Below are 25,645 nucleotides of genomic sequence, written 5' to 3' on the forward strand. Positions count from 1 at the left end.
GCGCGTGGTGAGTGGGCACGGGCCAGAGTCTATCAAGGAAGTCTAGCCAATGAGAGCCCTCTTTGAAAAGGCAGCCATGTGGGTTGGTTCCTAGCATCTGACGTCGACGACGAGGAACAGGGGGGAAATTTTCGCCCCTTGGCGCGCCCACGCCCAGCTTTCTCCTCTTCCCCCGCCTACGTCGGCTGATCCTTCGTTCTCAATGACGAGTCGCGTCGTCCGAGAGCGAAGGGTCGTACCATTTTCAGGAGCGTGGGGGTGCCCAGTTGGGAGGTGGGGGCCGCCGAGTGTATGTTGCTGAATGGTAGGCTCGTAGATGTGGGAAGTCCCCCCCCCCTCTGGTGATACCACGAAAAGGCGGGGTTGGTGTCCCAGAGGGGCTCACAGCGAGGATGAGAAGGGATAGAAAGTACTTTTGGGAAGGAGTCCCTGAAAATAGGGTGGGGAAAGGAGCCTCGGAGTACCTTTATTAATGTTTTCCCATCTATCCGTGATTAACGCTGTTACCCCACTTACTTTATTCTGTTCCAGGCTCCCCTCTCTCCATGTTATTCTCACAACAACCCTGTGAGGTAGGCGAGGCCAAGCAAGGAGGACTGGCCCAAAGTCACCCAGTGGGAGCTTCATATCGAATGGTATAGTACATGCTATGCAATGCAAAATGTCCCAGGTTCAATCCCTAACATTGCCTGGTAGGACTCGGGAAGACTCCTGAAAATTATCTGAGAGCTAGTGTGGCGTAATGGTTAGTGTTGGACAATAACCAGGCTTTGAGTCGCCATTCAGTCATGAAGCTCACTGTGTCACCATCTCTCAGCCTAACCTACCTCCCAGGGTCACCGTGAGGATGAAATGAGAACACTGAGTAGTATCACCAAAAATAGCCCTGATTGTGGGGGTTCTCCATAGGGTGTCTGAAGTAGCAAAGAAACCTTTTTTCTTTTCAGTTGCTCCCCCCACCCACCCCTCACAGTATGGGCAGAAATCCAGTATGGAAAGCCTTTTTCCAGTGGGCAAATGCAGTGTGTCAAAAGGTAAGAAAGTATGCCAGATAAGGTCTGACCAAGGGGGAAATGGAGCTGTACTTTTCTTCTAATTAAGCATCACAGAGGAGCTGCCTACTGAAGGCTATGGGCAGTTACAGTTAAGTGGAACCTCCATGGACAAGTGCAACCTGAATATCAGTTAGCAGACAAGACATAATTCATGCTTGTGAGTCTCCCTGGATGTTGTTAAGATCTTAAGGAGAGCCTGGCTGCTGGATCAGGCCAAAGGCCCACCTGGTCCAGCATCCTGTTCTCTCATTGGACAACCAGATGCCTATGGGAAGCCTGCAAGGAGGACCTGAGTGCAACACTCTCCTCCCCCACTTTTGATTGCTAGCAATTGGCATTGAGGCATGCTATCTCTGGGCAGTTGAGGTAGAGCACAACCATAATGGCTGGTGGCTACTGACAGGGCAAATAGAATCACAGAATTGTAGAGTTGGAGTAGATGACCCTTGGGGTCTCTTCCAACTCCCTGCAATACACTAGAGATGGGCTCTGGTTTACTAGGGCTCCTTTTAAGTTAAACTTTTGCCTGTGCTATGTCTGTTAAAGACACAGAAGCACTGTCAGCCTTTTTTTAAAAGGGTGGCAGCCTGAAGTTACGGTACACTGGAGGAAGCTGATGGCAGTAGCCAGTCTATAAAGCAGCCTTAAGTCTGCGGTGGGGGTGGAGGTGTCTCCCCTCCTTGGGTTAACAATACTTATCCAATCATGTTTCCACTTCAAATGACGGGTCTCCTCTTGGGGTGTACCAGTTAAAGTGTTGCATGCTGCAGACTCAGGGTTTTTAACAGGAGCAGCTGCCTTGCCCCAAGTCAGGCTTTTCTAGCTCAACACTGGCATTGACTCTCCAGGGAAACCCTTGGGCAAGATGCAGTGCATGCTTCTCTCCTCCTCCTTGCAGCCACTCATTCTGAGCCCAATCTTCACTGTTCCCCAGAGAGAAAGGGCAGGTGAGTGAGAAGAGGTCTGCAGGTGACAAGGGTGAGAATTGCGGCAACAACAGGCTCTGGTGATCAGCAAAGGGGACCCTGTCAAGGTGCCTGAAAATGCCAACTCCATACATGTCCCTGCATTATCACTTGTTGCAGTGACTAGCAAGACAAGGCAAAGCTTTTCTCTGTGTTGGAAAGCTTCACATGCCTATATTTTGGCTCATCAGGCAGCTCTCTCCATTTTAAAAAAGCAATTGACCAAGCAGACTAGTTTTAAAACTTTTTGCTTTTAAATTTGTTTTAACTTTCAGACACTTTTATTATATGGTTTTTATCTTTTTAATGTTGTGAACCATTGCAGTATATTTTTTATCATTTGGTGGTATATCAGTATTTTAATAAATAAGTAAATAAGATCCTGCTCAGCCTATTTGCCTTTTAACGCAGAGACAGCAACACAGGGAGGGGATTTCAGATTTTGCTGCCGTCGCAACAGGTGGGCAGGAATGAAACAGGCTGGCTACTCTCTACACAGATTCTTTTTATTTGTCCAAAAAGATCGGAACAGATGCCACTGCAAACACGTGAATAACGGTCTCCCACAAGCACGGATACACCACCGGGATGCTGCTTGGGAGCAGGGACCCCTGACAGGTGTGCTGGGAAGGCACAGAGTGCCTTGCTTTTAAAAGTCAGGTCCCCTCCCTCAGAAACAGAACCCTCTTCCCAAGTCATCTCCTGTAATCCAGATTGTTGGGAGGCAGGCGATGGCTGCTCTCTGGGTTTTGCGCACCCTGCTGTGGGCCCTGTGCTGAGGCAGCCTCTGCATCCTTTGTGGCAAGGGTGACGGCGCAGTGTTATCTTCACATGGCAAGGGGGTGGGGAGGGTGGAAGTGTAGCAGGCAGGGCAGCATATGATTATGAAAAGGAAGGCACACACAGGTCAAAAACCAGAGCTAGAAAAACGGGAATGGAGTAAGGACACAGCTGTGCGGGATGTGAAGATCAGCGGTGGAATTCCATGCCTGTGGAGATCAGGCAAGCTGGTGAGGTTTCGATGGACATCGAATCCAGGTAGACCCAACAGAGCAAACTCAGTTCCTACAACCGGGCAAAGTAATGTGATTCTTGTAATACCCAACCACCACCACCCAAATATGTTCCAGCCATGTAAACTGGCTCCTTTCAATACAGCCTTCAGGAACAACCTTTCCTGCTTCTTTTTCTTAAAAAAGGGCCCAGAGAGGAGTTATTTTCAGGACAGGCTTTGCAAAAAAAATAAAATACAATCACTGCCCAGAACACAATGCATTTGCTCCCTTTTGATTCCAAAGTCTCCCTTTTAAGACAGAACAGAGTGACTCATGGCCACAGGATGTGGAGACTGGACTTGCGGCTGGGAAGTATAGAAACTGCTATGAGCCACGGTAGTGCAGAAAGAAATGTCTGTTCACAGGCAGGATACTTCCATGTACTGTAACCTCCTCCAGCATGAAGCCTAGGTGATTTGGACCCCAACTCCCATTAGCCTCAAGTAGCATAGACGTGTTACCTGGAGCTGATGGAAGTTGTCGTTCAAGACATCTGGAGGGCATCCGGTTGGAGAAGGCTGGTATAACAGATGCTGAGAACTTACAAGAGGTGCTGCTTGAGAGTTTTGCTGGATTAGATGTTTGAGCTCATAGAAAATGAGGAAATCAAGGCCAGAAAAAGGCAGGGGTGTGCGAGTGGTCTTTATAATAGTGGCATGGATTACCAGAGCCATAGATAATTGTGATTGGCAGAAGGTGTCTCTTGGGATGCAGCTTTGCCCCACTGCTGTAGAACAAGTCTTTCCAATCCTGATGACCTCCAAATGTTCTGCACTACCACTTCCATCAGTCCCAGCCAGCAAAGCATGTGTGTGAGAGAGAGAGAAAGTGAGAGTGAGTGACAGAAGGGGATATGACCTAAAGTGGAAGTGATGGGTGCCTCTGGCAAACGACCTACCTAGCAGCAGCAATGCCTGCTTTGGCCCAAGTGGTGCCAACATCTGGTTCAGCCCCCCCCAAAAAACTATTGGCAAACCAATGACGCCTGCCGTTTTAAAATTTCCCACAATGCTCCAGGGGCACCAAGGGTATTGTGGGGAAATAAAAGTGGCTGCTGGTTTTCAAGAACCAGCTGGCCAATAAGCCTGGGTCCAGAGGGGTACTTTGCCAGTCCCCACTCCCCAAAAACATGGAACTGGCCTTGGTAGACAGAAGAAAGCTAAATTTGTCTTATGCAAGACTTTTGCCCCTCTCCTGTAACCACCTGTCTATCCCGGTTCTGCTTCCAGTCTGGAGGCCTGAGAAATTGTAAGAATCACAGTGGAGGAGGCAGTTTCAAAGATGGGGGGGGGGGGAGGCTTAGCCCCCTACCTCGCTCACCCACAATGTCTCCATTCATACACCCTCTCCTTGCTTAGGTAGCGTAACCCTAATCCAGACCTGGGCAGAGTGTAGGCCTGAGGGATCTACTTTGTTTTTTCCCTACAACCCTGAGATCTACCACCTGGAGCCAGGTGCAACAACAGGAGCTCAACTGAGCAAATGTACTGAGGACTTAATAAGAATTAAGGATGAAAGTGTGCCCTCTGAGCACGTGCTGAGTCCAGGAAGTAGTGATCAGTATCCAGTATCAAGATCACAAATCCTTTCATACAAAAATCCACTCCTGCTTACTCCCAAAGGAATCTGATTTGAGGGAGGAGGCAGTTGTTGCTATTGTCGGATCATTAGGAGTCAAAACCTCTTGCCGATCTACCACAAAACAGCCAGAGATCTACTAACAAGATTCCAATCTAACTTCTACCCATCCCTGATGAAAGCCGAGGACCAGGGTCCTTATTAAAGGGGAACTCACTTACTTGCCCATTGAGAAGGTGGCTTAGCTACTGTTTTTAGACAGCTGCTGGGGACATGATTTAGCTAAAAAAAAAAATTGGAGGGGAAAGACAGAGAGCAAGGTTGGGTCCAGCAGTGCACTGGAAAAGAGGCTTTTCTTCAAAACCAACCATATCTTGTTCCTTCCTGTCAGCCTTCAGGACAGGGCCCATTTCAGGAGGCTGCAAAAACGTGATAGAGCATACCAGGTATCGCAGGGAGGAAAATGGGGTGAGGTGGTGGGGCTCCTCAGGCAGTGGAAGCATTTCCTGGCTAGGGATGAGATCATAGGAGAAGATTCTCAACGACAAAACCCTGAACAGTCCATTTCACCTCCGACAAAGTTTTGATGGCACCTGGAAACGGAAAACTTTCGCACAGAGCCCATGCCGTTGCAACCCCAGAAAGGTCGGGATCCCTCTGCTCCTACTGAATGGAAGTAGCGGGCCGTCCTCCTCCCTCTCCCCATGACCTGCGCAGCACCCATCACTCGATGACCCTGGTGTGCACCCCCATCACACCCAGAGTTCATCAACCCTCCTCCCCTCCCATCTCAAGGCAGCCTGCCCCCCACCCTCCAATGCAGCATCTCTGCCAGGGGCTTCTGCAAACGTGATTCGATAGAGGCAGCATGGCTTGTTTAGTTTTTTTTTTCTTTTGTTGGAGGGCGGGGAGGCAGGAGGAGAGGCATTCCTCATAAAGTTTGAAGATGCTTCATGCAATCTGCAGTACTAAAAAAAGAAAAACAACTGTGGTCTCCATCAGCTGTGTCATGCCCCGGCCCCTCCCTCCCTCCCCCCCCAGTCCAAAGCCCCCGCCATGCCCGCTCTGATGATCAGTTCTGTACAGATTCGGCAGCTGCAGCCCCCACCCTGCCCCACTTCTCCGGGTGTGGCCCCTTATTTGTTCTTCTTGAAAAAGCTAAAGCGTTTCTCGCGATCTTTTTCCTTGGACTCTTTGCTACGCAGAGTGACAGTCCCTTCCGGGGCGCTGTTAGGCGAGACGGGAGGCATGGTCAAGGCCCGGGTCATTCCTTTGCTGATGAGCGGCGGCTGGTCCTCTGCAGGGCCTTGTGGTGTTGGGGCGCAGGCAGCTGCAGCGTTGATGACTCTCATCCAGCTGCTCATCTCAGCCTGGGATGGGGGAAGAAGTGGGAGAGGGGGCAAAGCATGAGCCGATAGTCCTTCTGAGCATGTGCGGAGTGTTTACCCCCCAGCATGCCCCTGGGAATAGGCACCATTCCCCCTCTAAGGGGTATATAAGAGAGGGTGGATGTTAAGGGCTTTGGAGTCAGAGGCTGGGCTGGCATGGATGGGCAGCTCCTTTCATTTTATAGACTCCAACTCCCATCAGCCTCACCCAGCACAGCCAATGGCCTGAGTTGATGGGAATCCCCACCCCCACCCCAATCCTACTATGACCACCTTTCTTGTACATGGCTACTTAATCTTTCTTCTGGCTACTTAATCTGTGGCACTCGACTCTTAGCATTGGAGGCATGGGTAAAAAAGAGCATTGAGTGGGGGCAACAAACATCTAGAGCCTGTCCCAATCCTGAGATCAGGAGGGGGGGGGGGCATCCAGGTCAAAGGGTGTGGCTTTTGAGCAGCACATCCGCACTGTACACTTAAAGCACATTTGGCACACATGCAAAGCACCTGTCTCCCCGCAAAGAATCCTAGGAACAGCAGTTCATGCCCCACAGAGCTACAATTCCCAGCACCCTTATAAACTACAGTTCCTAGGATTCCTTGGGGAGAAGCCACGCACCTTAAACGTATCCTTTTTTCCATACAGACTTTCAGAAAAATTCTAGCCATTCAGATGAAAGTGGGGAGGAGCCCCATAGCCAAGTGCTGCAGAACATCCCAGTTTCAATCCCCACCATCTCAGGGTTTGGCTGGGGAAAAGGCCCATCAGATACCCCAGAGAGCCACTGCCACTTGGTGTGCTAGATGGACCATCAGTCTAATTCAGCAGCTCCCAAACCAGGCTGTTCCCGATGCTAATGTAGGAGGAAGAGTTGGAGCTGAAATGAGGGCTGCAATTTGGCTTCGTGGTGGGGGAGGGGGTCGGAGGCCTTGGAGCCACCTGTCCTCTAGAAGCAGGATTTGCAGAATTGGACCTCTACTCACCTCATCCTTGGCCTGGAATAAAAATTCTTTGCCATCCGCTAACCTGCAAGGAGAGAGAGAGAAAGAGAAAAGGGATTTAAGAATCGCCCTGGTTCCTGTCTGTGGATCATCTCCAAACTCCAATCCCTCTGCTAACAAGAGCTAGGAATCTGGCTAAAAAACAGTCACATTACTTTGTACAAAACACAAAGTCCTAAACATGCTTGCCTTTTCTTTTTAAAAAACATATATATTGAGAAAAAGCCAGTACACAATCATAAGGTATTACTACAAATAAACTACCAAAATCACCACCCACCCTCCTTCTTTACAGGAAACAGGACCCCTGCCCACTGCAATTCAAGGTGCAATATAAGACAATACAATATAAACTTAATAAGTTGTCAAAAGCAGAGTTTAACTATTTAGGTGTCGTCTTCCCCCTTTGTTACCTTTTTACATGTTACTAAATTTCTCACTGGAAAATACAAATGAATGAATGGCTAAAAAATAAAGATATCCCTGTACATTTCTGTATATACTGCATATACTGTTTGGACCATCCTGCAATGCTCCTCTATGTTCATTTATTCAATAAAGGGAAACCAAATTGCCTAAAATGGATCTCTTTTCTGTTGCCCCCTCAACACCTTTAGACAAGCTTACCTGACATTAACACCTTCTGAATGCATGCATGGGACTGTGCTGTTAGGACAGTACTTTTGCACTGTGGTGGGTGCTGAAAATTCTGTGAACTGATCTGCAACTGCTTTCACTACAGTTCTGAATATTCCTAGGGCTGAGAGCTACAACAAGATTCCCCCATAGCTCACATGACCCCCAGGGCTATGAGAGACATTCCGTTCAGTTCAAATTTAATGTTGAATTTTTCAGATTTGCACTTTCTGAAACACGAAAACCAAAGCACAGCCATCCTTCAAAATCTGCACTGATCCAAAATTTGCTATGCAGTTCTCCCACCAAAGAATTTTTACACAAGAATGCATGTATTAGAGGAAAGGGTGCATAAAAGCAAATTATTTTTAACGAAAATAACATACAAAGCATGCATTATATTAGGAGAAACTGCTTGTGTATATGTGTGCTTTGGTCAAAGCTGTGTACAGAAGAAATGCTCACAAAAATGCTGAAGAATCTTCACAAAGATTTTAAATAAGAATCGCTGTGGAAATGTGGAGAAGCGAGTCTGAGATTGGAAAAATGAGAAATGGAGGGAAACCAAAATGGACAAATCCTCTCATCCACAGCTGTGAGTCACGGCAGTTAAGCTGCATGAGCACAGAGCATCCAGTGGTACATTCAGAAACAAGGAGAGCATAAAAGTAAGTGTGGTCAATGCTACTTGGCTGAAAGAACCTTGCTGACCTACCCAAGCTTAAAGACGTGCTTGCGCTTCTTGTAGTCCAGAGCAACGTTGCACTGCACCCCTTGCAAGCTGATGGGCACTTCGCCATGGTACGGGATGCCGTGACTGGCACTCTTGCTATCCTTGTAGAAGCCCAGGCTGCCCTTCCGGACAATGCAGTAGATGTTCTGCCAGGACCTGGCAAGGCGGGGAAAGAAAGGAGCTGTGAGCATCTCTCAATGACCCCCTTCACTCCCAAGCCACCCAAAGCTGCGTTTCCCCCTCCCCACAGTGGGCTAGAAGCAGCAGAAGTTGTGTCTGTTTAAGTCCGGAATGATTTGCAAACTTTATTCCTGTGTATATGTTTTTATTTTAGGGACTTAAAACTACTGTGGCAACTTCTTTGAATTCAAGTCTTTTTATTTTACTTCAGCAAGTGTTTTAAGAAAGTTTTTGGACTTTATGGTTGGTTGTAACTGATGTTATGTTTATCGTATCTTTTTAACATTACTGTACACTGACTTAGAGACTAACGTTGAAATGAATAAACAAAATGATGATACAGTACTGCTTCACATAGGAAATCATTAGATAGGGGCACAGGAAGCTGCCTTTTGGTCCATCCAAGCTCTGTATAGTCTACACTGACTGGCAGCAACTCTCCAGGGTCCTTCCTAGCCTAACCTGGAGATGTCGGGGACTGAACTTGGGACCTTCTGCATGTAAGGCAGATGCTCTGCCGCTGAAATAGGCAGATAGATAGATTTTACTCAATGGCCTTGTCTTATGCCCACAAGTAGAATCATTCTCCAACACTAGGGTTTACTTTCAAAAAGCAAAATTCTGGACACCCGCAAAGTTGCTGAGCTTTATTTTAGAAAGACCCAAAAAATGTTGAGCTTTTCCCATCACACTGCCATACATTTTCCTGACATTTTGCCAATTCAACAAAATTCCCCCAATGCCATTTTGACACCCCAAAACCAGGACATGTACAGAATTTTCCTGATGTATGGAAAGCCTATCCAGCACCCCAGGTTCACACACACAAACATGCAGAGCTCACCTGTTGGCTGCCTTTTTGCCGTGTGACTCCATTTCCTGCTTCCGACACAACATCCCTTCCATCTGCTCTGAGGCCGAGGGGTCTGGTGTGCGTGGGGCCAGTGTGGCCAACTGAGTGGGATCGCTGTGGGCAGGCGGTTTGGAATGGAGCTGAGGTGATGGGGTTGGGCTGGGCTCCTTCCCCTTGGACAAGGAATCCATTCGTGACCCGTTTACCGTACCAGATGTCTCTGAAATCTGCAAGAGACAGGAGGTGCTGAGTTATGGGGTTCTAAAAACACACTCACCCTTTTTAGTTGTTGTATCCTGTTGTAGCTCAGTGCATCTGCATTGGCATAGGGGTTTGGCGGGAAGGGGGGATAGTAGTAGGTAGAAGGGGCAGCTTGGGACTTGGACAATTTATTGGTATTTATTTATTCAATTTATATCCCACCAAGCTTTATACTTTTCTCCACCTTCCCCAGTTTTATCTTCAGAACAACCCTATGAAGTAGGTTACATTGATGACTGGCCCAATTCACCCATTAAACTTCCTGACTTTGCCCTGGCATCTCTCGAGTCCTAGCCTGACATTCTAACCAAAGTGCCACACCGCTAAGAGATCCTGTGTTCTCTTTCTCCTGCCTCTGAGCCACTGGGGGCTTCCAAAACTACACAATGGCTGATGAAGGGTTTAGAACCCAATGCAATTTTTTCTCTTGGGAAAAATAAGTGGAATTTTCTTTTTTAACTCAGGGTTACTATCCATCCCTTGCCACTCTATGGTTCTAGGATTCCACCTCCGGCCTTACTCGCCAACCAATCACCTCTATGTCTCCCAATCCCGCCCCCAGTCGTCACTCCTTAGTATCCATGCCTCACCTGTGGAGACTCGGAATCAGGGTCAATCCCGTTCAGAGATGGTAACTCCAGCGACAAGCCTCGCTCTCCAGGGCTCCTGGGGAAGACAGGTGTGTGAGTCTGTGCTGAAGTTCAAGCACACCAGGTCACAGTACATCTGTGGAGAGACTCTCACCTCTTTATCTCCCATGTTGCATTTTGCTGCTACAGCTCTATGGCTTACTGCCAGCATTTTGCAAATGCTTGTCTTTTGGGGGGCTCAGAGGGAGTGCGTGCCTCTACAGAGAAGGCACAATAGTTTGACGGATGTTTCATTTCTGATTCCTGCTCTACAATACGGTTATCGTCCTTTCATACTGTGTGCAATTTTATTCAAACCTATGCACACTAACCTGAATCTCTCATCACAGAATTGCAGGGGAATTGGAAGGGACCCCAAGGGTCATCAAGTCCAACCCCCTAATGACACAGGAATCACAGCTGAAGAATTCCCAGGAAGATGGCTATCCAACCTCTGCTTAAAATCCTCCAAGGGAGGAGAGTCCACCACATTCCAAGGCAGTCTGTTCCACTGTCAAATAGCTCTTACCACCAGAAAGTTCTCAAGGGAGGCTGGTTAAATAAAATAAATCTTTCCCCACCCACCCAATTTATCTTTCCATTGAATATTCAGGTGGGTAATCAACCATTTCCTTTAACAGCCTTTTCTTCTCTCCGCTATCCCCAGTTCCTGCAAATGTAATTTTCACGATAAACACATACAAAGACACTTTCCTCCTAATTCTTAAAAATAGTATTAGGTGTTAGAACAATGGTTGTGGAGTGGATTTAATTTTGCATTCTACTTTTCTTCTGTACTGAATCAGTCACAGCATTCTGCCTGCTTTGCCACTCCAAATGTCCTTCTTCTTCCCCTGAAAAAACTCTCACCGGGCATCACTGGGATCATGTGGCATTTCCAGATGCTGGTTCTGTGGCATCGTGGCTGTGGGTTCTGGCACAGGCGGAGTCAGGGGCCTCTTTTTCCTCGCTTCCTCCTGCTCACGTCGGCGACGTTCATTCTCTTCCAGCTGGCGGAAAAGAAGAAAAAACTGATGGAACAAGGTTGTCAAAAATAAGCTAATGTTGGGTCTTTTTTTCTTTTCTTTTCAGTTTAGGTAAGGAGACCATTTTAATGATGTACTCATAGTTCTTGCCTACCTTTCATCATTAAGGTCCCAGGAAGGGTTGCAATATAGAAAGGCAACATAAACTCCTCTAAAACAAATTACAATCAGGATAGGGTGCGTCTGAAAAATATCTCTAGTATCGAAGGCCAGGGTAAAGGCATGGAGCTACATGAGTCATGTGGGAGGTGATAAGAGCCAAAGTTAGAAGGCATGCCAGTTTAAACAAGGGGGTGTGGACATGTTTTCTAATGACTTATTTAGCGATATTTCTGCATTGCAGGGGGTTGGACTGGATGACCCTTGGGGTCCCTTCCAACTCTACAGTTCCAAGATTCTCTGATTCTGTTCAATGAGATGTCTAGTTTGGCCATGACAGAAGTTTTAAGAAAACATGAAGAGAAATCATGGGCTCCATGTCAGGATCAGGCTTGGGCTGGCAGGCCCCAACACAGATGGAGGAGAAAGGAAGTGGGGGGTTGTGATTTGTGAGAACACAGGCCAAAGGGGAAGTGCTCTGCCTGGTGGGCTTCAGCTTCAGCCACTTTGGAAGGGGGGCTAGGATGCCAGCTCAGAGAGTTCTGGCCGGAAAAAAAAGTCCTGCCTGCCATGGTGGTGCCTTTTTAATACACGAAGTCAGCTGCTTGAGGCCTGGCACAAGTCCTGGCTAGAGGTACTTTCCTTGAAGAGGAAGAGGGCCAAAGCAGAGGTTGCCTTTGGATCATGGTGTCTGTCCATAGCAGCAGACCCTACTGCAGGTCCACACATCAGAGGTGAGGAACCTTCCCTTATGGGCAACTTTTTGAGGGCCGTACGCCAGGGGTCAGCAGAGCCAGAGGCAAAGGTTGGGTGGAGCATTGAATGTAAATGCTACCTCTGTACAATAGTCTAGTTTCTACAAGAGGTGTTCAAGGACGTGTTCCAGCCAGGCAGAAACATTCGGGCGTGCGGTAGGGCTGGAGAGGGGATGTGGCCTGGGAAAAGTTGTGAGAGCCAGAAACAGAGGCCTGGAGGGCTGCATTTGACCCCTGGGTCTGGAGCTGAGGAATTCAGGAAGCAATTGCATTCGCCTTATTGCCCTCATTGTGAGATGGGCCTTTGGGACAACAAAAAGGACCGGACAAATTCACGGAGGATTGGCCTAGGAAGAACTGTTTGCTGGAAGCAGAATCTTCATGCTGAGGAAACGTACGTCTGAGAACCAGGCTGCTGTAATGTGGTGCCAAGGGGCAGTGGCTAACAGCTGACTCGGGCACTTCCCACAAGCCTCCCAAGGATTTGCGTGACACCTCCCCCGCCCTCCCTGATCTCACCCACTGACCGTTGTGAGCTTCTCCAGTGCCAGGAAGCGCTCCTCCCAGGCAGCAACTGATTTCTGGAAGCCCTCGTGGCGCTTGATGAGGTTCTCCACTTCGTCCACGTTGCCACCCAGCTCTGCAGAACGCACAATCGGCTCTTGGCTGGAGAGCCAGGCCTCCGCCATGCTAGCATCCCGCCCAAACATTAGCACCTCCATGACTGTGGGCAGAGGGAGGGGTGAAGGGAGAGAGAGAGAGTAGTCAGTGGTGAGGACCCCAAATCCTGAGTCTCAAGTTCTTGCTGTTAGTTCAGGGATGGTGAACCTTCTTCAGCCTGAGGGCCACGTTCCCTCGTGAGCAGTGCTATTTTTCTAGAAAAAGAGGTGCCAGAACTGACCAAGGACATCTCCCTCCTTCTCTTAGAATGGCAATGGTGCCTGAAGCAGAACCTCCCTCTTGGGACCACGGAGGCCTGAGCTTAGCCATGAAGTTCTGCTGGTGCCCTACTCAGAAAAAGTTGTTGTGGGGATAATGTGCGCTGCACCCACACATGCCATCCCCGAGTTCCTTGGGCCTGCCCCAAAATGAACTCTAGCCCTCTGAAGCGCCACTCCCTGAGTCCTCAGGCCCCCACACCCTCACCCACTTACCAATTTGTAACCAGTCCATTTTCTCCCGCCATTTGTCATTGATCTCCTTGCGTCGGTCCTGCAGCTGGGTCAACTTCTCTGCAATCTGAGCAAAACAAAAGCAGAGAGATGCAGAGGGAGCTTAGCTGGGGGGAAATAGTAATCCAGAGTCGTCCCAATCAGTCTGAACGTTGGGGCAGTCTACATCAAGCTGTACATAGGTTTACCTGTGTAACTCTCTACCACAAGGACTAGTATCTTTACTTCTAGGGGAAGGGTTAGAGCTTATTGGTGGAGCACCTGTTTTGCATGCAAAGGTTTGTTAATTTGCGGCATCTCCAGGTAGACCAGGCATAGGCAATCTTGGCCCTCCATATGTTTTGGGACTACAACTCCTATCATCCCTAGCTAACAGGACCAGTGGTCAGGGATGATGGGAGTTGTAGTCCCAAAACATCTGGAGGGCCAAGTTTGCCAATGCCTGAGGTAGACAGTGGTGGGCTAGATGGACAAATAGCTTGACATAGGCAGCTGCCAATAGAGGAAAAATGTCCCTGATCTTTAACGATTGTGTGGCTGCAGAACATCTCAGGAGGGGAAAGCTTATCATCCAGCTGTGGTGCAAGGCTCAGCCAAGACTGAGCCTGGGTCTCTTGCTGCATCTCTTCATAAGGTTCTTTTTGTTTCATTTAAAGGCAAGAGGGACTTACCTTGCCTATCTTAAACTGGGGAAAAACAACAACCATACCTGAGCTTTAAAAAGTGCATAATTCCAAAATCAGTACACCTTTCCTGCAAAACAAGCAATAGCTGCATCAGTTCAGGGGAGGCCTTCTCACCTTGTCAGAGGCATAGTGTCCTTTGGCCAACAAGTCGTTGCCAATGGCGATGCAGGCGTTGAAGCTGTCTGTCCGGGCCTCAACTTCGGCCTTGATCCCTTGGTGGTTCTTGATGACCAAGTCTGCTGCCGAGACGTCCCTGTGGGGGAATGTAGGAAAGGCCGGCTACTAGGCTTTCCCCTAGAAATCACATCTAAGCAGAGCAGGGCAAGAAGTGGGGAGCTGGAGTGCGGGCAGGACGAGACACCCTAAGGCCCGGTCTGGTCCCAGCACATCATTCCACAAGGACACATCCAAGGATGGCCACATTCACACTACTTTAAACACTTACAGTTTCCCCCAAAGAATTCTGGGAGCTGCTCGGAGTGCTGAGAGTTGTTAGGAAGCCCCTATTCCCCTCCCAGAGCTACAATTCCTAGAGAAACCACTCTAACAAAGAATCTGTCTTCACAGGGATCTCTGGGACCTCTTAGAGGGAAATGGGGGTCTCCTAATACCTCTCAGCACCCTTAATGGACTACACTTCCCAGAATTCTTTGGGGGGAAGCCATGACTGCTCAAAGTGGCACCATAGTGCTTTAAAAGAATGATGTGAATGTGGCCTGGGTGAGTTAGGGACTAGACCTGCCACCTACAGAGACCTGCTCCTATTGACCCTTACCTGGGCTTCTCCTGGGCATCTATCTGGAGGTTGACATCATCCATCCACAGCAGGAGGTCACGCACCATGCGGAAGAAGCGGAACTTGTCAACAGTGTCAAGGAGGAGGTGCCGGCGGCCGCTGCTGCTGCTGAGCAGGTCAGACCAAGCTTCACTAACAGACTGCTCATGCCTCCGGATGTCATCTGCCTTCTCGCCGGCATAAGCCTTCTGCAGCCGTGCAGCATCGTCCTGCACCTGCTTCACCTGCCAAGCCAAACAAGCCACAGGTGAGTCAGGGTCCCTCACCATCAAGAGTGTCCCAGGTGCTCCCACCGAGGTCCTTGATCAAGGCAGGGTGAATGATGTTTGCATTTTGACCACTGGAGTTGGGAGAGACTTTTCTTGTAGAAGCAAGGTTAAAGCGATGCTTAGTACAAATTGATCTCCAGATTTTTGGCTAAAATGTGTAATTTCCTAATCAGCAATTACTCAAAAAACAATTTTGTTGTTGTTGTTAAAAAAAATATATGTTTTTGAGTGATATGTGATTTTTTTTGTTAAATAATTTAAAGAAATAGTGGTTTACAAGTATATATAAAAAAAGTTACACAAACATTAAAACGTAAAAGCTGATTGGAGACTGCTCCACTGTTCTCCTGATGCTCCTCCTCTCAGTAGGCAGAGTCTGGGCCTTGCACTGATTTTATTCCCTTCCCCAGTCCCCCAAATGCACCTGGGTACTGAGCGCCTGGATGTCGTGCTCGTATGCGCTGTGCATCCGCTGCATGGCCTCCGCCGTGTTGAGGTCCCGGCCCACTTCATCGGGCAGCTGCTTCTGCTTGTTCTGGACCTGGCTGAGGGTCTCGCGGGCATCGTGGTAGAAACGGTGCAGCTCATAGGATGCCGCCAGCATCTGGCTCCGGGTGTCAATGAGTTCCAGGAGGTCGGCCCAGGCTTCGTTCAGGCTGTCCTTCCACTCGGCAATGGTAGCATTTTCGGAGTGACCGGCAGAGATCATCTCGTCCGCCAGCCGATTGACGGCATCCACCCGCTCCTGACCGATAGTGCTGGTGTCACGTGAGAATTCCCGGAACTTGTCCCGCAGCATCTGTAGGGAAGAAGAGAGCACTGCAAAGGTCCCAATTGTCATTGAGTGGCTTCCTGCAGAGGAATAGTTGGGAGGCACCAGCTGGGGAACCCCAGGCTGAGCCAGGGGAATGGTGGTCGGACAATGATGAGTGGTCAGAGGGAAAAGTGGGAGACTGGGAGGAGCAGGTGTCAGAAGCTGAAGAGGTAGCTGGGTTTGGTGAGCAGGAAGAGTCTGTGGCCGAGAGCAGCCCAGAATCAGAGGCAGAAGTGGAGGCTGGAGAGGAGGGCGCCAAGAGGCAGAGATGATGCAGGCTGCCAGGGAGTTTTCCCCTCTTGCTGCAACCAGCTCCGATCCTGCCTGGTCTCTCAGAACATAGAGAGGAATGAAAAGGGTGGAGCAAAGAGAGAAAAGACAAGGGAGCCTCAGATTGCCAGGGAAGGACCCAGAGGAGAAGCAGCCTTAGAGCAGTAGGAAGGCAATTGCCTCACTGGGGCAAGACCTACTAGATAGAAAGATTTGCTGTGATCACTAGGCCTGCACTGTTTTGGTTTCTTTGAATAAAGAGTTGAATTCTCTGACATAGGGTGTTTTATTGCTGACTCCAGCTCCTGGCACAATGGTGGGAAACAAACAAGTGTGAAGGGCAAAGGGGCAAAAAAGGCAGAGGGATAATAGCACAGAGGTAGAGCACCTGCTTTGCACACAGAAGGTTCCTGGTTCAGTTCAAGATATGTCCAATTAAAATGATCGCAAGAAGTAGGGGATCAGAGACTTTTCTCTATCTGAGACCTTGGAGAGTTGCTATCAGAAGACACAACAGTGGATAGTTGGACAAATAATCTGACTCCACAGCAGGCAGTTCCCTATGTTCCTATTTAAATCAGCCCTTTATTCAGAACCACGATGACTGGAATCTTACTGGGAAGGGGTGTAGCTCAGTGGAAGAGAACCTGCTATGCATGCAAAAGGGCAAATAATGCACCATTGATATGGGGTTTCCTGGTGCAGAACTAGGATCACTTGGGTGTCCTGTTCACCCTTCAGCCACCTCAGTGAAGGAGGTATAGAGCTCTGGAGAGGTGCTTCCTGCCTCTGGGTATGTTAGGGATCCCTTGGGAGGGCGAGACCCACCGTGACATGTTCATAGTCCTGTCCAAGCTCATGAGAAGCAGCCACCACCTCGCGCTCCGAGATCCACTGTTCAAGGTCATCCACTTCCCTCTTCAGCTGGCAGAGGCGGAGCTGTTCCTGCAGCTTGGCCCGGCGCTCCTCAGCCAAGTCCTTCAGGCTGGCATAGAGCTTGTCCACTTGGCCCTGCCGGAGATTGATCCGTTCACTGCAGGAAAGGGAAAGAGAGAGGGACAGACATCATCCACGGATGCCAAGGAATACAGGTCTCCAAAGCCCTGACCAGTGCTGGCTGGCCCACCAGCTGTCCTCATTTTGCATGGAACCCCAGGCTCCCTGATTGGCTTCCACCCCTAAAAAAGAGTGGTGCAATAAGCTGGTAAACTGGTTCACACTATAGGTGCATGCCCTGAGACCTCTAAGAGAAATGACATCCCAACAGGCCTGGGGCCAAGGAGATCAGGCCTCAAAAGCCCCTGCAAGTGCTGGCTGGCCCAACAGCTGTCATCATTTTGCATGGAATCCCAGGATCCCTGATTGGCTTCTCCCCCCACAAAAGAGTGGTGTAATAAGCTGGTGAACTGATTCACACAACAGGTGCGTGCTCTGAGACCTCCAGGAGAAAGAGGGGTATAATGACATCCTAAACAGGACTTGGGCCACAGCAGGGAACTTGATGGGGCATGCGGGGAGAGGCTCCCCAACTGTCTTGGTAGGGGAATGGTGGGCTTCCTTACCTCTCGGGATGCCCGTTGTTTACCATATCACGGCTCTGGATGGAGAGCTGGTGGATGGTCTGGGCATAGTCTTCCAGAGCCTGCTCCATCACCAGATGTTTTTTCACCATGGCCTGAGCAATCAGTTCATCCTGGTGAAAAGAAAGAAGTGTGTTCCTGTTTGTTTGCTTCCTCTCACCCCTTCAGAAACAGAAGCAGGGGTAAAGAGGATGGGGTAGGCGACATTAAAATTTGAACTAGGATTGAGACCTGTTCTTCCACATCAGGATTCAGTTCCAAATTTTTATGTGAAAGAAGGGTTCACGTGGGACTGTGCAGAGTGCCTGTCTCCCTACTGCTGAACAACTGCAAGCAGCCTGTGTATATCTGGGGTTGAAAGGGGACAGAACTTTCAATCAGAGAGAAATGTGACTTCTGGCAAGTCCCAAGTCCTAGAACTATTCTTACTAATCATAAAGGACAACCCCAGAGCAGATTTGTCTCTAGTGGGAGAGGAGTTAAGCACAGTTCTCAGGCTTTCCCCTCTCCCACTCACTCGTTTTCAGCATGCAACCTTGGAATGTGTGATGCGATAAAGAAGAGATTTGCAGAGTGCATTTTTGAATGCTACCAAATGAATTCTCACACATCTAGGATTAGCGAGAAGGGCACTGCTCTTCTGAAATGCAAGGCCCAGGAAAGAATGCGAGAGAAATTAAGTATTTTGCGAATTCCAGTATGAACCAGCATGATCTGCACTTTCCCCAGCTACTATGTGTATCAGAATTTTGCATCACAGTTTTTGGCTCCAATTTTTTTTTAAAAAAAGTTTCTTAGTTAAAATACATCTAGAAATGCTCCTTTAAATGAACGAGTATTTTTGCATGTTTTGGTTTGGTGTTTTTTTTAAATGCAGAAATAGGACAGAATGGGTTTATGAATTAACAGAGGCAAAAACAAACCACAGACCTTGGCCTTCTCCTCTAATATCATGTGCAGCTCTTGTTCGCCCATCCAGGCCTCGGCCTCCGCAATATCAAAGTAGAACTGTTGGGCCATCTGCGCTTGCTCCAGGCGCCCGTGCCGCTGCTCCACCTGGCTCTGCAGCTCCTGCCACATCTCCTGCAAAGCCTCCACACGCCCCTGCAGCTCCGCTTCCAGGCCACTGCATGCCAGCCCCTGCCACCTCCCCAGGATGTCATTGATTCGTGGCTGGTGGCCCTGGATCTCCTTCTGCAGGGTCTGGAAGTGTCAGGAAGAGGGAAGAAGAAGAGTGCATGGTTAAAACTCTGGAATTCGCTCCCCCAAAGAGGTAGCGATGGCCACTGACTTGGATAGCTTTAGGAAAGGATTAGTCAAATTCCTGGAGCAGAGAAGGCTATCAGTGGCCACTGGCCTCGATGGCTAGGTTCTCCCTCCGCCGCTGGACGCAGCGTGCCCTCAATGCCAGTTGTTGGGCTTGCAAGCTTCTCATGATGGGTATCTGGTTGACCACTGTGTGAACAGGAAGCTGAGCTAGATGGGTGTTCGGCCCAATCTAGCAGGGCTCATCTTGGTGTTCTTTTGAGCAAGGGTGTGTGTGACATGATAAAGGCAGGTAAAATTCAGTATGGTGATGTGCAGAGAAAGTGGAAAGAGATGTTTGTCTCCCTTTCTTATTTTACTTATTTATTTTATTAGATTTACATACCATGCTTTATCGTAAGATCTCGGGGGAGTGGTGTTTTGCAGAATAAAACACAAGATAAAAACAAGGAAATGGGCTAAACAAAACAGCAAAACAATAACCCCCACTTCCCACAGGCACTTTTAAAAGGCTGTAGAATATTCATCAGCCAAAGGCCTGGTGGAAGAGGAACATTTCTGCCTGATGCCTAAAAATATACAGTGAAGGCGCCAGGCCCTGGGGAGTCCATTCCAGAAAGGGGGAGCCTCTGCAGAGAAACCACCACACCCAACTAAGCCTTACCTGATTTTTCTTGATCAGTAGTTGGACAGTGGGAAGATCTTTGCCATGGTCAGTGGAGACTGCCATGGGCATCCGCTCCTTCACCCACAACTGCAGGACACAAGGCGAGAAAAAGGTTAAGAAATGCCAAGAGGCTCCATAGCAGAAAAACTCAGTGCGGCAAGAGTCATCTTACTGTTCATTTGAAAGGGGGGGGGGTGTTATTTAAAATACATAAATCACACACACACAATATTTAGGGAAGCTTTTAATGTTTGATGTATCACAGTATTTTAATATTCTTTTGGAAGCCGCCCAGAGTGGTTGGGGAAACCCAGCCAGATGGGCGGGGTATAAATAATAAATTATTATTATTATTATTATTATTATTATATCCCACCAGTTAAATTAAAAAATATCTATTCCAGGGTGGTAAACAATATATGAAGATAAAGGTCACAACAACATAAAATATACATAAAGAACCACAAAATTTGTTGAGCAATTCAAAGGCTATGGAGAAGCGAAAACTATTGACTGCACATGAAGATCGCACAGGTGCAAATTCACCAACCTACATTTGTGAGGGAATGCTTATAAGCAGTTTAAAAAAAATGGCAATGATTTCTGCATGTACTTATGTTTAAATAAGCATTATGTTGATGCTTATTTTGGCTTTGTGAAATGCATATTACAGGCAACTCCCCATTTGCACTGGGGTTGCATTCCAGGTCATCATGAGAATAAACCTGTCCATCCCTTTCCAGAACAGAAAATGGCACATGCACCAGCCATCCTGGACCAACTGAACGTGCACAAAATGGTCACTGTCTGTAGCGTGAGTGTGTTTAAGCATTAGGCCTGGTTGGCCAAAGAGCAATAAACTATTCAGATATCCTAAAAATATGCACTTTTAAAAAATGACATAAAAGCAGCATAAAGTCTCTGGCATCCTAAGACATTCCGGTGCCTGCAATGGAGCCCAAATGGGTGCCCCTCTCCCACTAGGTCCAACCCTTTAAAAAGTCTGGCTGTGCCATTCAGGTGCAGTCATCTATCTGATAGCACTGCCTGAAACAGGTTGCTTCTCCCTACTCAGTAGTGCTCATTTCCCTGAAACCCTGGCTCCCTGCACAGCGGCTCTCCCTCCCCTGACTCACAATTTCATCCTCCAGGTCACGGTTGAACTGGTGCTCCTCCTTGGAGGCCAGCAGCTTCTCGCAGCGCTCCCTGAGTGGTGCCCGCAGCTCTGCAAACCTGTCTTCCACTGCCTGCAGTTTGCCATCCACCTCCACGGTGTTGGAGTCCTCCGGGCTGAGGGCCAGCGCTTGTGCTTTGAGGCCCTCCACCTCCTTCTCCCGCACGTCCATCTGGTTTTCCAACATCTGGAAGTGGAGAAAGAAGTTGTTGGGAATGCAGAAGGATCGTGGGGTGTTGCAGCTCTGCAAATGCCTGCGACATCATTACAGCTTCATCCCAGCAGCCTCCCTCTGCTTCTGCAGATTTTGGCCCTTTCCTCCGAAGAGACATTTGGTGCAGGTGGAAATTCATCACAGCCAAGCCCTTCACCCCTGCCGCACAGCACGCACTTACCTGCTGTTTCTTGAGCAAAATGTTGACGCTGGTTAAGTCCTTCCCGTAGTCGTCAGAGTGCAGCTGGGCCTGAAGGCCACTCAGCCAGGCCTCCATGGCGGAACAGCTCTGAGTGAAGAGCTCGGCGCGGTTGGCGTCAAAGAGGCACTGAGCTTTGCTCTGGGTGCTGGATTCCAGCTCCTCCCAGAGCTTCTGCAGGCTGTCCAGCTTGTCCCTCACCACGGGCTCCAGCTCTGGCTTCTCGGCCACCAGCTGCTCTCCCTCCTGCCGAAAGGAGGACACAGATGCTGACGGAAATGTTGCAGGGGGCGGAACGGAATAGTGTGAGTGGAGGTGGAATGGGGTATCCTGGAACAGGTCATAGCTGATTAACTGGACCCTTGAGCAGCAGGAACACTCCACCCTGCAATCATCTGCTATGATTCAGCCTGGTTAAGTGAAGAAGGGAGTGCTCCTTTAACTTACCACCAAAGAAACCACAGGCACCCACGGGAATAATAGAGATTGCTTCCAAGCTTTAAGGCAGGCTCAAGGCCCCAGCACCTCTCCAATAAAGAAGCCGGGGCATGAAAACAAAGGGCTCCCCTGAGCATGTGCAAAACATGAATTTCTACACAGCCACACCTGTTATTAATTAGTGGGCTTCCAGGACTGATAACGTCGCTGCAAGGAGGTTTCAGCACCAGCTCAGGGCTTTGTAAGAAGACTCACCTTCTGGATCTTCTCCAGCCAGCCCTTGTTGGAGGCCAGCTCGGCCATGAAGGCCTGGTGCTTCTGCCACTTGGTGTGGAGGTTCCGGGCTTCATCATATGACATGTCCTGAGCTGACAGCATCTTCTCATTGATCCACAGGGTGAGCTGGAGGAAAGACAGGAAGAGAGCATCATCGGGTGAGGGTCCCCTTAGGAGAACCAGCAACCCTAAGAACACCTAATGCTAAAGAACTTTCCCCTAAATAGATCTCAGTTCTCAGTGTAGGTGGGCAGGAGAGCCAGCTATAAGATGACGCAATTGAAGATGTGCCTAGCATGGCATCCTGTTTCCCACCACTGGCCCACTAGGTGTCCCTGGGAGGTCAACAAGAAGGAAATGAAGGCCATTAGCCCCCTCCCACTCATGTTCCCCAGCAACTGGCATTCAGGGACTTGCTGCCTCTGATCCCAGAGAAAGGACACGGCTGTCCTGAGCTCTGCCTTTTTAAAATGGGGGGCGGGGGGGGGGCGGAATATGACATATGACTCTCTGGCTGGGGGACCCATGCTGACCCCAAGCTCACTATGGCCACAATCACGCACCATACATTTGAAGCACGATGATACCATTTTAAACTGCCATGGCTGTCATATATTATGTTTATAAATCAACACAGAAATAAATGTAACTTGTGTCAAATTCACATTGGCTGGGCATCCATAATCTGTCAAAAGGCGATCCTGCTCACCTCTTGGCAGTCTTGCAGAAAATGCTGCAGTTCCCGATTGTCACGGAGGCGGGCCAGAAGGTCCTGAGCTGCCTGCTGGTTTTTCCTATGCCTGGAAGAGAGAGGGAAGACAAGGCGTAAAGTAACCAGAAGGAGCTGCTTGGCAATACTGCCCACAGCCGTTTTCCTGGGAGAGGAAGCAAGGAGAGTGCCACACTTATTTTACGGATTTATATAGCCCACCCTTCAACACTAGTGTTACTAGAAAGGCCCACAAAGCAACAGCTATAATGAAATGGAACAATGCAGAATAAAACAGAGGATTACAGCATTTAAAAAACTGAGCAGAAAGTAAATGATCAACAGGGGACGGAAAGGGTGATGAGCAAATGGAAAGGGGAATCCTGGAAAATGGGGTGGCTGGCAGGCTGGAACCCTGAACACTGCAATATTTTGCTGCAGGTCTCATATGCTGTTTTACTTGCAACTTTGAGGAACAGAAAGCGGTGCCAGCAGTCTTCCAAGTCCCATTTTACAGCTGGTGATCAAAGCTGAGGTTCAAACCCTTAGCTTATGGATAGGACTGCAGTCTGTCAGTCAGGAATCGGAAACTCTTCCCTATATCTACTGCAAATAACCCAAAGATCTTCCTCGTCAACCTTTTGCCCATTACCTGCTCCAAGTTGCTAGATCGTGCTCCCTTTTCCAAATCAGATTACCGCTACCAGCGTTTTCGCACAGAGTAATCCCCCTCACCTGCTGTCAATGGAATTGACCTTCTCCTGGATCTTGTCAGAGTGGAGCCCGTCCTCCATGATAAGCTTCCGGCCAGAGTCCACCAGCCCCTTGATCTTCTCCCCGTTGGCCTCCATGGTGGTCATGAAATCCTCATGTTTTTTAATGGCAGCCTCAGCAGCTTGGAGGGAGCTGGGCATGCTTGTGTGAGTCAGCACATATTCCTGTCCAAAAAAGAAAAAGGGGGGGGGGTGTTGATCATCCCATAAAGCATCATCAGATCATCAGAGAACACCCTGGATAAGGAGAGGCGAAAAATGGAGACTGCATAAGCCCTGGAGCCGAAGTGGGGAACTTCTAGGCTGTGAGCCTAATTGTTTATTTCATTATTTCATAAAATTTATATACCGCTTGACTATAGGAAAGGGGAAATCTCAAAGTGGTTTACAAAAAGAATTTTAAAAATATCAGTAAAAAACAGTTGTTTAAAACGTTCAAAAAATAATGAAAATCAACAATCAGAGATCATTTAAACATGTGTCAATATTCTACATGTCTAAATAAAAAAGGTCTTCAACAGAAATAAAAAAACGATACACTGAAGGAGCCTGCCTGATATCAATAGGCAGGGAGTTGCAAAGTGTGGCTGCTGCCACACTAAAAGATCAATTTCTTACAAATGCAGAGCAAGTATTACACGGCACCTGGAACAGCACTGGTTCTGCCAATCAAAGTGGTTTACAGTCAACCAAAAAAAGCCACAAAGGGTACAAAACTGGCCACTGAGGGGTGTGACCTGGGGAGAGAGGAGGTGGCTTAGATAGATTCTGGAGGGCCGCATCTGGCCCTCGAGGCTGTGGGCCCCAACTGTGCCTTACCTGGTTGCTGAGCACCCCTTCCACCTGCTTGGTGTCCCTCAGGAAGATCTGGAAGCTGTAGGCTTGGGAGAGCAGCTGGTGCCGGTTCTCCCACATCTGGTCCAGCTCATTCCAGCCGGTGTCGAGGGCCTGGAGGCGCTGCTGCAGGAACATGTGCTGGGCATCGGTGTGGCCTTGCGTCACCTCCTCCCCCATGGCCCGCAAGCGCCGGTAGTCGCCCCTGTAGTGCTCCACCTCATTCCGGATGGTCTCATGCTGGTTCAGCAAGCGCTCTGCCTCCGGCAGGGTGGCCGGCACGTCTTCCGAAGCGATGGCCGTCTGGGTGCGCAGAAGCCACGCCTGGAAGTCGTCCAAGTCCCGCAAGAAGCCCTGAAGCTTGCTGGCTTCTCCCAGGGACTCCTCTCGTCGGCGCATGGTCCCCCGTAGCTCATCCCAGGTCCCGTCGACTTCGGACAAGCGGTCCAAAATGGCAGGAGCCTGCTCCGGGTGCTGGTCCGCCAGGCGGGTGGCCTCCTCCCGCAAGTCCCGCACTTTGCCCTGGATGGCCTCCAGGTCCCGCTCCATGCCCGCCAGCTTGCGCTGCAGGGCCATGACCCCTGCCAGGTCGTTGCCCAAGCCTTGGGTGGACTCGATCACTTTGGTTTTCTCCCGCATCCAAGCCTTGGTCTCATTGCACTCCAAGTAGTAATTCTGGATGCTGAGCGCTGAGGTCAACGCGTCCTTCTTGCGGCTGGCCAAGGCTTGGAACTGCTGCCACCTGAGAGAAGGGGGAAGGAGGGGAGATCCAGTTCAACGCTGCCGTGGCCGCCACCTCCATTTTTAATGTGAAACTCGTATATTGAAAGATAACATTTTCGTCTTCATTTCCCACTCAGGTCCAGGGCCTAGTGGTGGGGAACCTCTGGCTCATGTGAGGAATCCAGCCTCCTCTTTTGTCAGGTGGGCAGGTCAAAGTAAGGATCTGGCCCACAGATCTAGTCCTCACCCCCAGCCTTAGTCAAAGTGAGAGAGCAGTGGCCTTAGGGAGCTAAAGACGATGTCATGAAAAGGCAGGAAATGGATAGCTACTGGTTTGGACCCTAAGTTAGCTTACAGAAGTCAATGGAAGGAAAGCTTCTCGTTCTCTCTTACCCCCTGCAGCCACTTCAACCCCAAAAAGCCTTTCGGGAGGGGGGTTGGTCAGGGACCCTCCAGAACAATGTGAGATAATAGGGCGCAGGTGGAGGAGGATAAGATTTCCTTCAACAAACTTCCTTAAACTTTAGGATCTAAGACTGAGGTTGGGTGA

The 25,645-nt window shown here is 49.1% G+C and overlaps 1 protein-coding gene across 2 annotated transcripts in view; it reads right to left on the reverse strand.

The window, feature by feature from the left end:
- Nucleotides 1–2,512: 2,512 nt before the first annotated feature.
- SPTBN2 (spectrin beta, non-erythrocytic 2) overlaps nt 2,513–25,645 on the reverse strand; it is a 90,260-nt gene continuing 67,127 nt past the window's right edge. For both annotated transcript variants that reach the window (XM_083417438.1, XM_083417439.1), the window contains 21 exons: nt 24,358–25,114; nt 23,501–23,703; nt 22,766–22,856; nt 22,036–22,182; nt 21,325–21,588; nt 20,892–21,116; nt 19,753–19,842; nt 18,753–19,025; nt 17,805–17,935; nt 17,071–17,275; nt 15,583–15,957; nt 14,869–15,113; nt 14,208–14,346; nt 13,390–13,474; nt 12,763–12,959; nt 11,206–11,345; nt 10,297–10,372; nt 9,437–9,672; nt 8,395–8,568; nt 7,026–7,068; nt 2,513–6,023 (listed from right to left, as the gene is read on the reverse strand). In XM_083417438.1, coding sequence (XP_083273564.1) covers nt 5,790–6,023; nt 7,026–7,068; nt 8,395–8,568; nt 9,437–9,672; nt 10,297–10,372; nt 11,206–11,345; nt 12,763–12,959; nt 13,390–13,474; nt 14,208–14,346; nt 14,869–15,113; nt 15,583–15,957; nt 17,071–17,275; nt 17,805–17,935; nt 18,753–19,025; nt 19,753–19,842; nt 20,892–21,116; nt 21,325–21,588; nt 22,036–22,182; nt 22,766–22,856; nt 23,501–23,703; nt 24,358–25,114 — 4,330 coding nt within the window. In that variant the 3' untranslated portion in view covers nt 2,513–5,789. The remainder of the gene's footprint in view (nt 6,024–7,025; nt 7,069–8,394; nt 8,569–9,436; nt 9,673–10,296; nt 10,373–11,205; nt 11,346–12,762; nt 12,960–13,389; nt 13,475–14,207; nt 14,347–14,868; nt 15,114–15,582; nt 15,958–17,070; nt 17,276–17,804; nt 17,936–18,752; nt 19,026–19,752; nt 19,843–20,891; nt 21,117–21,324; nt 21,589–22,035; nt 22,183–22,765; nt 22,857–23,500; nt 23,704–24,357; nt 25,115–25,645) is intronic.

The sequence above is a fragment of the Podarcis tiliguerta genome (genome assembly GCF_965153285.1).
Source record: "Podarcis tiliguerta genome assembly, chromosome: 16".
Lineage (NCBI taxonomy): Eukaryota > Metazoa > Chordata > Lepidosauria > Squamata > Lacertidae > Podarcis > Podarcis tiliguerta.